This window comes from Marmota marmota, unplaced genomic scaffold, assembly GCF_001458135.2.
Source record: "Marmota marmota marmota unplaced genomic scaffold, marMar, whole genome shotgun sequence".
Taxonomy (NCBI): domain Eukaryota; kingdom Metazoa; phylum Chordata; class Mammalia; order Rodentia; family Sciuridae; genus Marmota; species Marmota marmota.
The window spans coordinates 4582904-4595019 of NW_025999863.1; the positions used below are offsets into that span (position 1 = coordinate 4582904).

The 12116-nt window shown below is 49.3% G+C and overlaps 1 protein-coding gene across 3 annotated transcripts in view; it reads right to left on the reverse strand.

Annotated features, from left to right (window-relative positions):
* Window positions 1-9812: 9812 nt before the first annotated feature.
* Insr (insulin receptor) overlaps window positions 9813-12116 on the reverse strand; it is a 120404-nt gene continuing 118100 nt past the window's right edge. For all 3 annotated transcript variants that reach the window (XM_048812880.1, XM_048812873.1, XM_048812867.1), the window contains one exon: window positions 9813-12114. In XM_048812880.1, the coding sequence (XP_048668837.1) occupies window positions 11983-12114 (132 nt within the window). In that variant the 3' untranslated portion in view covers window positions 9813-11982. The remainder of the gene's footprint in view (window positions 12115-12116) is intronic.

The following is a 12116-nucleotide window of genomic DNA, read 5'->3' on the forward strand; positions in this document are numbered from 1 at the left end:
AGTAGATCCACAGAGTCTTCACATGTTGGAAAGATTAAATATACAATGCATCCAACAGCTCAGCAAAGCCTGTTGGCTTAGCCTTAAATACCTGGAATCCCACCTGTGCTCCCCATCACCTCTGGCCATCTGCTCCAAGTCACCATCCTTTCCCACTGTGATTATTCCAGTAGCCTCTGGACACATCTATCACTCCCCCCTTGCTCTTCTTTAGTCTATTCCAGCGCAACACATAAAGAAAGACGTTCTTTTAAAATATAAATTGTATTTCACAGTGTGCAAAAGCTATTGTTCTCTAAGTGGCCAGTGAGCCCCTCTGGATCCAGCCTGCAGTTAGCTCTCTGAACTGAGCTGTCCTCCAGCCACTCTGATCTCCTTGCTCATCCTTGAACTATCCAAGCACATTCCTTCCCCTCTCAGTACTTTCGCATATGTGAACCTTCTGCCTGAGATGCCCGTTCCTCAGAAACGTCCATGGCTCACTTGTGCCCCTCCTTCAGGTTAATTGACAGTGTGTCTGTGATCATCTCACTTAAAATTGCACACCCTCAAGGCTCCCTTGGTGACTGAATGTTCATGGGCTCCCCAGTCCCACCTGTTGAAGCTCATATGTGTGGCTGAATTAGGAGATGGGGTCTGTGAGGAAGTAATTAAGGTTAAATGAGATAATGGGGGTGGGGCCCTAATCGGGTGGGATTGGTGTCCTTATAAGAAGGAACACCAAAGATCTTTCCTTCTCTGACTAACTCAAGGGAAAGGCCAAGGGAGGGCACAGCAAAGAGGTGGCTGACTGGAACACAGAGATCAATATCCAGCCAGAGGAATCATCATCAGAGAGGGCCGGGTGGAGCTCAGTGGTGGAGCGCTTGCCTAGCATGCACAAGACCCTGGGCTGGATCCCCAGCACCTCAGAAACAACAGGAAAGAAATTATAAACAGGACAGCACAAAATATGCATCTCCAGCAAACGGAAGGAAATAACAAAGAGCACCAAATACAATTTAAACAAATTACAGCTGGGTGTGGTGGTGTGCACCTGTAGTCCTAGCTTCTGGGGAGGCTGAGGCAGGAAGATGGCAAATTTAAAGCCAGCCATAGCAACTTAGCAAGGCCCTAAGCGATTTAGCAAGATTCCATCTCTAAATAATATAAAAAGGGTTGGGATGCAGCTCCGTGCTTAAGTGTACCAAAAAAATTTTTTTTTTAATTACAACACAGATCACCTGGGAGGAAAGTCAACTAAATAATCTTGAAATCAACAAAATTCTAATAAAAACAGAAATCCAAATATGGAAATGACTAAAATGATGAGAGATCATTTTGAACCTCAGGTCCAAATCTGGAAAACAGACCCCACCTCACCCCCAAAAAATCCTAGAAAAAACACAACTGTCTAAATAGACATAGACCACAAGGGGGCGCTAGAGCATCAGTTTTGGAGCCTTCCAAGTCTATCCAAAAATATTCATGTTTTCTCTCTCTCTCTCTCTCTCTCTTTCTCTCTCTCTCTGTCACACACACACACACACACACACACATATCCCCCCACACACACACACACACAAATCAACCCTGCACTTTACCACTGAGCTACATCACCAGTCCTTTTTTGAGACAGTCTCACTAAGTTGCCCAGACTCGCCTTGAACTTGTGATCCTGGGATGACCGGCATATGCTACCACGCCCATCCAGGAATTTGTTGAATCTGCAGAGAAATCTAGGATTTGCAAACGGATCATCTTGTACTCTTGGGTCACTCTACGGGGGAGGAGGGCGCACAGGAAGATGTCCCCTCCCAGGAACACGGGGATGTCGTGGATGCCAGTGAGAACCCTAGTTGGACAGAGCTCCATCTGCCCAGTGCCTTGAACGGGCCACTGTGTTGCTTTCTTCTTTTCCTATTGCTTTACAACACCTTGAGTGACACTTGTGACCTTGTGGTTTTTGAAGCCTAGGAACTTGGGTACAACTTGGCTCTGCTTTGGAATCTCAGGAGGCTGCGTTTTCACCTGGAGGTGGGATTGGGGAAGAAGCTGCCCCAGGCTCACTCAGGTTGCTGGGAGAATTCTCTTTCCGGCAGTTACAGGACCCATGCCAAGAGCTTGTGAGTGGCCCTTGGCTGGAGGCTGCCCCCAGCTTCAGGGCTGCTTGGTTCCTCCCCACGTGGCCCTTTGCATGGACAGATCACAACAGGAACCTTTGCTCTTCAAAGCCACCAGGACAATTCCTCACTCCAGTCTGCGGTAACAATGATGTATCATGGAAAGTGACCTTGGATGTGGAAATACCATCCTGTCCTTGGTTGATTCACAGAAGCAAATCTCTTGTTCTGCCCCCACTCCAGGGGAGGGGGTCACACAAAGCCACAATCACTAGGAGATGAGAACTTCCAAAGGCGAGATGAGTCATCCCAGAATCTGCCCCTCTCAGCCACTGTCCCTAATGTGACGGGACAGAAGGGGGGTGTCTTAAGATGTTCCTTCAAGTCCCTGAAAGTTGAGTCCCACGTCTATAAAAGGGGTTTGTCCTGAGCATTCCTTGTGGGGTCCAAATCCAGGTGGGGCTCATGAAGGGCCTCCACACACCTGGCGCACGTTCACTGAGGCTCCAGTCTGTGCACTCATCGATAATGAGCTAACGAAGCTGCTCCACGCCCGGTGAGTTATGGTACGTGCCAAGGTCTATGCTTAATCCCTCTCCAGATGGATCCAGTTTCATCTCAGTAATTCTAGAAGAGAGGGTCTGTGACTGTCCCCTTTAAAATAAGGAAACTGAGGCTGGTGAGTTGTCTGAGATCAGCCGTGATCAACTGACCAACTCGCACTTCTCTAACTGGAAGCCCTGCTGGGCTCAGCTCATGCCTCAGTGATGCCGAAACCCTTGGCTCTAGAACCTGCATTCCCCCATGGTCGTCTTCTGGCGTCCAGTTTTTCTCAGGCCATCCATGAAACCTCACAATGGCAGGTCCCTGGCCCTCCCTAATACTGGAATGGCAGATACACCTGGAGGACTCTCAAACAAAATGTGAGAAGACAAGAGTGTGCTGAGTGACCTTGGGGCATTAACTGTCCCCCTCTGGCTCCAGTTCTATATCTGTGTAGGAGAGGCTCCCGGAGGTCCTAAAATGTCTCTGGTTTTGGTGGATTGAGTTCCCAGAGGGTAAGACTCATATCCACAAGACTGCCATCACCAGACAGGTGGGTAAGGCCATCCAGGATCAGTGAGCCCCAGAGAAACCTTCAGCTGACCCATGAGGCCAGACCTGCCAGCCAAAGAGTTCTTTTTGCCTGTCCCATGGAATGGTGAGAAATAATAATTATCTGTTGTTTTTGCCATTAAGAATCAGGGATGTTTGTTACACAGCAAACACATCCAGGCCACAGAGATGGGTGTTCACATGCAGCAGCTTCAGCAGGGATAGCTTGGAATCAACTGCGTAAAGGAGCATGGGAAGAAGATCTGAGCCAGGAGAGAAATTCCACTTCAGTGCAGTTGCAGCCCCAGCTGTCTCTGATCCTACAGGAGCATTAAAACATGGTGGTTCACCAGAGTCCTCCTGCATCCTTTCAAACTGCTGGGGTGCTTGTAACAAAGTATCATAAACTGGGGACTCGAGGGTGAAAGTGTATAGTCTGACAGTTCTGAAGGCCAGAGCTGGTTCCATGCCTCCCAGCGTCTGGTGGCTGTTGACAATCTTTGGTGACAGTCCTTGGCTTGCAGCAGCATCATGTGGTCTCCCTGTATGCCATGCCCAAATTTCACACCTCTATGAGGATGCAGTCCTGCTGGATGAGGGCCTGTCCTGCTCCAGTGTGACCTCATCTTAATGAATCACACCTGCAATCACCTATTTCTATATGAGGTCCTATGATGAGGTTCTAAGGGTTGAGTTCTATAATGCTTTTGAGAGGCACGACTCACCCATAACATGCGTTTAGGCACAGGGCCTTTGTATCCCGTATTGACCAGTCTTCAGAAGTGGCCAGCCCTAGGGAAGGGCATGGCTATAAGTCTCAGAGGGCGCCAGGAGGACTCGGTTCTGTACCCCAGCAGACAACCCTCTGACAGCTGAAGAGTGGTGTCCCAATTCTGAAGAGTTCTAGATGGCACGGTACAGCGTCCTGCGCCACGGCAGATATCCAACACCTGCCACATCCACACGGCATCCACTGCCATGCTCCCACCACAGCCCCCAGGACAGTGGACCCACTAACGCATCTGCTAAAGGGGTGTCCTGGGGGTTTCTGATTATAACAAGAGTTTCCAGAGTTCTCAGGGTGTAAGATTCTGAGCTAGTCACCTCGAGGGCTAGCTTAATTCTGTGCAGCACAGTTTCATGATGTTGGAACTCTGCCCCTGGGAGACGGGTTGGCAGCCTTCAGAGAGACTGGAGATCAACAGCTGTGACACTTGTAGCACATCAGCAGAGACCATCTGCCAACCACGTCAGCCCTGTGAAGAACGTTGCTCTCTCTTGTGGAGGACTTCAGAGACACCAAAGTGTTCATGTACTGCCACTCATTACCCACGGCCTCAGCTGTGGGCACAGAGCACAGCCAGAGATTGGGCTTCCTGGTTCCCACCCCCAATTGCTGCATCCACCCACATCCTCATTGCAATTCAGAGCCCAGTCAGAGCTCCACTGGCTGCAAGTCTGTGGCCTGTAGAGCCCAAGCCAAAGGCCTTGCTCTCACAGCCTTCCAGGGTCTGGCCACTGGCCAGGAGCCTCGGTGGATGGACAGATAGGCAAAGAGATGGCTGGATGGCTGGAAGGAAAGAAGGAAAACGCAAAATAATGAAGGAAAGAATGGTGCATGGTGCATGGAGAGACAGCAATGGAAGAAATCTGGTCATAGAAAAATCTAGAAAGAGAATAAGAGAAATCAATACAGAATCAGGAAAAAAGAGAGATAAGGGAGGAGAAAGAAGAGAAGTAAAAGGGAGAAAGAGTGACCAGCAAGCAGACAGACCAAAGACAGATAAAGCAGAGAGACAGAGTGAAAATAGGGACAGGAAAAGGAGGCAGAGGGGAAAATAAAATAGAGCAAATCCAGAAATACGGCAGGGAGAAAGACGGGGCGGTGGGAGAAGAGGAGAAAGAGAAACGCAAATAAGAGAGGTAGAAACTTCTGACCACAAAGAGAACACAGAGATAAAAGATGAAGATGAAGGGAGAGAAGAGCAAGAGGCAGATTAGAAGGACCGGAGGGAGCGATGGAGATGGAGGAGACCGGAGAGTGCAGAGAAGCAGAGAGGGAGGGGCAGAGACCAGGAAGGACCAGGGAGGTGAGAGGGAGGGATGGAGACGCAGGCAAGAAACCCAAAGCACAAGGGAGGGAGGCAGAGAAAGGAGAAGGAGAAGCAGAGTTGAGGCTGCCAAGGAGAGGCCCACATCAAAAAGACACAGGAGGGAGGGGAGCCAGAGGGAAGAGGGGAGAAAGAAGCATCTGGAGGAGTGGAGGGAGGAGCCAGAAACTTGGGGTGGTATGGGAAGTGCTGCTGAGGCATCAGATAAAGATAAAAATGGTAGTGGTGGTGGTGCTGGTGATGGCGGTGGAGGTGATGGTGGTGGTGGTGGTGGTAATGGTGGTGGAGGTGGTGATGGAGGTGGAGGTGGTGATGGTGGTGGTGGTGCTGTTTGTGGTGGAGGTGGTGATGGTGATGGAGGTGATGGTGGTGGTAATGGTGGTGGTGCTGGTGATGGCGGTGGAGGTGATGGTGGTGATGGTGGTGGTAATGGTGGTGGAGGTGGTGATGGAGGTGGAGGTGGTGGTGGTGGTGGTGGTGCTGGTTGTGGTGGAGGTGGTGATGGTGATGGAGGTGGTGGTGGTGGTGCTGGTGGTGATGGTGTTGGTAGTGGTGGTGGTGCTGGTGATGGCGGTGGAGGTGATGGTGGTGATGGTGGAGGAGGTTGTGGTTGTGGTGGTGGTGGTGGAGGTGGAGGTGATGGTGGTGGTGGTGGTGGTGGTCATGATGGCAATACTGATAGTAGCAACATCTGACATTGAGTGCTTACTATACACTGGTCACCATTTTGTTTAATTTCCACCTCTCTCAACTGGAGCATAATTGATACACAATGAAAGGCATGGAATTCAAAAGTTCCAGGGGCGTGCGTGCATGTGAAGGTATTTGCATTGTCTACAGAAAAGGGATCTAGACTAAGTGGATTTTTGAATACAGTAGTAGCAGGGAGTGTGACCTCACGGAGCCTGACATCTTGGGGTTGTTGAAGACCTAGGTTCCAGGGGCCTGCTGTTGAGAAGTGCTGCTGTTTCAGGTAGGTTGAGCCCAGTTCCCCTAAATACACCAAGCTCTGTTCTTGGCTGGTGTCTGAATGAAGAGTGCTTTGGAAACTAGGGAAAATGCACAAATAACCAAGAGCCCAATAAAGCTGGAGAATCCCGGCTTGAGGTGAACGGGCTGCTATGGGAGAGCAACTGTCGCAGCTTCTCCTGATGCCTGAGATGTGCCCAAGCACCTCCTTGTTCAGCACGGCCTCCTCTTGCCCATACACCTCATCTCAGAACCAGAAGCTGCCAGAATGCTCTGTGGGAATGCTCCTCCAGCTGTCACTGTGAATGAGAAATGCTGGAGAAGATAAATAGATTCAACCTGACTGAAGCATTACATAAGGCCACATGGACATGTGCCCCCATTAATATGTGCCACTTGTAGGTTTTTATGTATGCATTAAATTTTTTTCAAAAAGAAATGTTTACTGTTTTAAGCCACTAAGTTCTGGAGATGTTGGTTATGCAGACAAAACTAGCATGTGAAATTATGTGACTCTTTAAAGTCACACAAGGAGCTAAAGGTGGGCAGTCTGTCTCCTCCCCATTATGCTCTGGATTCAGCTCAAGGAAACCTGTCCAAACAGCTTTCAGCCCGCGATCCACCCACCCACCCACCGCAGGGGCAGGTCTTCACTCCCAGGATGACGTTTAAAACCCTTGACATGAGAGTTTCCAGCATGACAGACTAGAGCACTCTCCCTGGGATCCTAGAGAGTGCCTCTGGGGGGCTGGGTCTTGGGGAGGCCTTAGGGAGCCCCTGGCAGCAGGATCGTGGGGAGCCCTGGGAGGCCTTGGGGAGCCCTGGGGAGCCCCTGGTGGCTGCGTGGTGGGGAGGCCTCGGGGAGGGCCTGGTGTGGAAACAAGGCAGCATGTCAACTGGTGGTTTGGCAGTGCAGGTGTGGCCTGGCGATTAGCGAATCTGCCAGCAGCAGCTGTCTAACTTCAGCTTGTGGCTGAAGAACCTGAGACTCTCTTCTCAGAACCCACCACCTCCCAAGGATTCATTAACACAGCCCACCTGAAAGTCACAAGCCCGCAGAGGCCAGCCACACAAAAACAAGAGTATTCTCAGATAATTTATTCAGAATTTTAATATAAACAAGTAATTACCCCATATTTTACATGCAGAAGAATTCCAATACCTCCAGGCCCCCCACCCACCACCATCACCAAAAAAAAAAAAAGGGCATATTCTGTACATGGTGCTACTTGGCTCTTGTAGGAAAACATTGAAAACGTAATAATTGGGCTTTGGGTGGGTATTGTTTCCGAGTTGTCTTCTGCAAAAGCTGTAGACATTTGATCTGCACTGCTGACATGCAGGGCCAAGGCCACCCAGACACACACAGGGGTAGGGAGCAGCAGATTTGATAAAGTTTAAAGACCAGGTGAGCCATCTTGCTCACATGCGTCCAGGTACGCTCGCTTGGGGCTTGTCTTTCCTTCTCAAACGGAACCTAGAGCCCCAGATGCATGATCTGGTTTTTAACAAGGATTTTTATGGCCCACACCCACACAAAAATTTGGCTAGAGGCTAGTTGTAGACCTTGATTAGTATCAGAAGGTGACAGTGAGCTCAAAAAGTCATTGCTTTCCCTCCATTTCTTGGGGACCCCTAAGGACACATTTACATTTAGTCAGAGCCCCTGAAAGGCCATCCCATTTTTAAGTGCTCTAAAGAACAGAGTGCTGGTCTGTTCTGTTCATTTCCAGCCTCTAGTGTAAATTAATATTCTTGAGAACATTCTGGAAGATTTTCTGAAATGACACTACCCCATGCACACCATCTATCTAAAAACCATTTCCCCCTTCCCCCACTCCCAACAAAACCATAATTTCTGAAGAGCCCAAGGTGTCAAGGACTCACCAGATGGCATCCACAAGACATTGATATACCCCCAAATTCCACCCACCACGAAGCAGAAAAGTGACCACTTCTGGTACATAGCATATCCATTTGCTCACCAGGATGGCCAGCACGAACCATGCCCTGATGACCACACTGCCCACCAACCAGTGTGATGGTGGGCTACCAAGAAAGGACTTCCTAACCCAACATGCACATCTCATGCTGGACCACCTGCCCGACTGGGATAGGATTCAAGATTGCTCATCAGAGGGTGACATACTTCTAGGGTCACAGCATTGTAGTGCCAACCCTTTTATCAATTCCACGTTTTCGTTACATTGTGCTTTCTCCAGAGAAGGACCATGCCTTCCCACTAGCTAAATGACAGCACAGCACCTAGGACAGCTCCCAGAACATGGGCATTTCCTAGCGTGTGCTTGACCTCACGGACCTAGGCAGAAAGAGATGTGATGGGTGTTCTCCTCCTGAAAGAAGAAACTATTGCATGGATTTCACATGTCGATGAAAAAGTGTTCGTAACAGTGAGCCGTCTTTAAAAATGAACAAAAAGTGTTCGCCTAAGCCAGTGTTTGGTGACATTCACTACCAACTCCCAGCATGGCCGTGCCTCTGTAGGGCCAAACTTCTATGTCACACAGTCAACATTTTCTAAGGCTGAGAGGAGGTCTGTGAACCATCAGCTGCCCGCTCTTCTCACTGCCGCAGGAGACGTCAAAATGAAATTGGTGGACCCCCGTTTGTACTGGCAGGCCGGGACTCGACCCCTCTCCAGGAGGTGGAGAGGAGGGGGTCCACAGGGCAGTGCCTAAAAGGACAGGAGCAGTGAGGTTTGGCAAATAAGACCACAGCTCTGCTGACCCCACCTAGACTTTCACAAGAGTTCTCAAAGTCGCACAAGGTCAGGCCAAGGCCCAACACAGGGGTTCAAGGTTTTGTTGTTAAAACTGTGTTCAGTACACTGCTGGGTCTTAAACTGGGATTTCCAGAAATGCCCCCTGCCCTATCTTCCATAAAAGGAGACTCTGCAGTCAGGGTGTGTGTGTGTGTGTGTGTGTGTGTGTGTGTGTGTGTGCGCGCGCGCGCGGGGTGCCTGTGAATACAATCCATGTGCCCCCTCCCCGAGAGCTTTATCAGTCTGGAAGGAGTGGGAATGAGTATCCGAGAACCCACAGCACCTGTGCACTCACTTTTGGGGGATCCAGCAGGACAGGGGGGTGACGGATTCTGGCCCTGAGCCAAAGCTTGCCTTTTCAGCAGTCGATGAGATACCCACATGTCATCCGAGGCGGCAGGCCAGGTGCCCCATCCATCAGCTACACTGTGATGACCTGAACCTTGGTTTCCGTTTGGAGAGCACAGCATCAATAGATGCAGGATTTTTTAAAAGGAAGATTTAATTCAGAGAGGAATACTATCGGTCAGGAGGTCAGGACTAGGTTCACATGAAGGCTACAACTTCTCCATCCTAACTCCCCCCCTCAAAATTCTCACTGGTCCCTGCCATTTGGAATCAGCTAATACACATTTTTTCCTGATTCAAACTGGATCCAGGCAGAATTCTGAAGTCTCAAAGATGTCTGTTATTGAACCACATCCTAACAACACACTGAGGTAGACTGTGCTGGGAAAAAAAAAAATCATGACCCACATTCACCTGTTTATTTTTCCTTGATAAAAATTTACATGCTCTCCATTTTTTACGAAAGTGATTTTTAGATTGATTTTATATATTAAAATAAATACTTTTACCCACTAAGAAAAACTTTCTGAATTAGAAAAATGTGAAAACTGCTGCTAGTGTAGTATATTACTACAAATTTACTAGGAAAAGAACAAAATACCTAGATCTGTGTGTCTTTAATTGACATACGGACTCTTCTTCTATTTACAAAATAATTTTGGCGAAAATAATTTCTGTACTCTTGCTTCTTGTACCCAATCACTGAGGCTCCCCAGCAATATTTTACATGCTGTATTTTCTCAAATCATATAAATAAGATAGTAATAGGCCATTGGAATTCGTGTCTACCTGTGTCCTCAACCCAGAATTGAGGGGGCTCGGAGGTCGTCACTGTATCCCTGTCCCACAACTCTTAACAGAGGAAGAGGAGAAGGAAGCAAACATCTGTAGGAAAACGCTCAGGGATGCCCGTAGGGATGGTTTTGATGAACCCAGGTGGGGAGTTCACCATGTTCTTCACTTGAGCAGCTGTAGTTCTCACACGGAGAATTAGACGGGGGACTCCCACCGTTCAGAAGTTCTCAGTGGTGGGGAAGTCTGACGGTTTCGCCTCCAGACATTAGTGTCTTAGAGATTGCAACATTATAAGCACCTGAGGGAGATGCTCAGGTACCACGCCTGACCCAGCTGAGGTTCCCGGGCACAGGGCTGCTCTGGGCGACTGGTACTGAGGATACTCAGATGTCCCATGGATGGAGAGGACCGACATTCTCAGGGCATCCCCTGGTATATTGCTTGATGTTCTCAGAGGCCATCCTGGTTGCTGGTCTTTGGGATCTGATCTGTTGTGTTCGCACCATAACTGAGGAAGGTGCACACCCAGGAGAAGGAACACGGGGGCCGGAGGGAGGTACACAAAGGATGAACACAGGTGTCCTCGAAGGAGGGCCCATCTGTAACCAGTTCACCCAAGCAGGAAATTTCCGGCAGAACTTGTTATTCAAACAGGACCAACTCCCAGTTGCCCACGCTCCATGGGGCCTCAAAAATGTCCCAAAGGGTTAGCAGCTAATGTGGCTTAATTCCCAGAAAACACTCCTTTAAGACCCAAATAAGAAGCTACTCATGCCCCACTCACTCTCCCTAGACAGGCAGACCCCCAGCACTCCTCCAGGGAACAGTCAATAACTTAGGAGGCTAATGCCCGAGACCTCTTCAAAATTAAATATGTTACAAATATATCCTCAAAACTCTCTGTCATCTCAGGTTTTTTCCCTTTTGCTTCTTTTTCGTTTTGTCCTGGCTTTGTTTGGTCTTCCAAAGATCCACGATGACCATTCCAAACTAAACATCCCTCCCTCAGCTCCTGAAAACCATTGATTCAGCAGAGGGAAGGGGAAGAGTCACCTGAGGCAGGACTCCCGACAGGAGAAGACTGTCTAGGGCACAGACTCCCGGAAGGAAGCAGCCAGGGGGAGGACACGTGAGCCACAGACCTGCCGGCCACAGACCCCCAGAGCCAATTCCCAAAGCTTCAACCCAGCACGAAGACTCCGCACGCACACGCACGCACACCAAAGCACACGTGTGCACGCACGCTGGGGCTGTGCACACTTATCAGAAGGGACAGCAGCAGCTGTTGGTCAACGTAAGGAACTGATTTTGTGAACGAGAAAAAAATAAAATCCTTCCGTCCGGATGAGAAAGGTCACCCTGTAAAGCTCGGGCTTCTGCCGGGACAGGATTTTGTTTCTCCTTTCAACATTTGTTCCTCAGACAAGTTTTCTCTTTTATACTGTAGCTCAGACACTAGCAGAAGGAAAAATAAAAACTCTGTAAAAATACGTGTTTTCTTTCAATCTACTAAGAAAAAAAAAATCCTGGTTCGAAATTGTGGATGCCCAAAGGGCAGCAGCCATGGAACCCCTTCCCCTCCAGGTTCACAGTTAAATCTTCTGATGACCAGTCGAATTGGCAAGCACACAGCGTGTTTTAGGTCAAAAGATGAACAGAAATGTACAGGAACTCTCTCTGAGATCTGTCTGACGTTGGGGTGGAGTCGTGAGAATCCTGAGTTTTCTAGAGGCGTTCAAACCAGAGGAAAGTGAAACAGGACCCTCCCCCACAGGCACTGTTAGGAAGGACTGGACCGGGGCAAGGTCAGAATCCGCCCGTTCTTCTTGCCCCCGTTCATGTGGGTGTAGGGGATGTGGTCCTCATAGTTCCGCTTGATGCCCAGCGAGGACCCTCCCTCCCGGCCCCCAGCCT